At 40.2% G+C, this 266-nt stretch overlaps 1 protein-coding gene across 1 annotated transcript in view; it reads left to right on the top strand.

Moving 5' to 3' along the window:
* The window catches only part of LOC149526633 (putative CCR4-associated factor 1 homolog 11), a 499-nt gene extending 327 nt beyond the window's left edge, over positions 1 to 172 (top strand). The window contains exon 2 of the mRNA XM_089785124.1: positions 8 to 172. Coding sequence (XP_089641250.1) covers positions 8 to 172 — 165 coding nt within the window. The remainder of the gene's footprint in view (positions 1 to 7) is intronic.
* The last annotated feature ends 94 nt before the right edge of the window (positions 173 to 266 follow it).

Here is a 266-nt window from a genome sequence, read left to right as displayed (position 1 = left end):
GGCTAAAATTTTAAATGTTGCTCGTGTCGCTGGGGAGAGCCATCAGGCAGGGTCAGACAGTTTGCTCACCCTCCAATGCTTTATGGAATTGAAGCAGTCGAAGGTTTTCGATCGCATCAACCGAATTCTGCCTGCTCTCGCATTGTATGGACTCGTTAGAGTGCGAGGCTGATTCTTTTTTCTTTTTTTAGACAGATTCTTTTAAATTTATGAGATTGTATTCAGAGCTTTCATTAGCAATTCTAAACTTGTTCTTATATCTTGAA

Source organism: Theobroma umbraticum, unplaced genomic scaffold, assembly GCF_002168275.2.
Source record: "Theobroma umbraticum cultivar Fairchild unplaced genomic scaffold, ASM216827v3 scaffold_81.0, whole genome shotgun sequence".
Taxonomy (NCBI): Eukaryota; Viridiplantae; Streptophyta; class Magnoliopsida; order Malvales; family Malvaceae; genus Theobroma; species Theobroma umbraticum.
The sequence above is the reverse complement of the archived record's forward strand: the minus strand, read 5'-3'. Positions and strand labels throughout refer to the sequence as shown.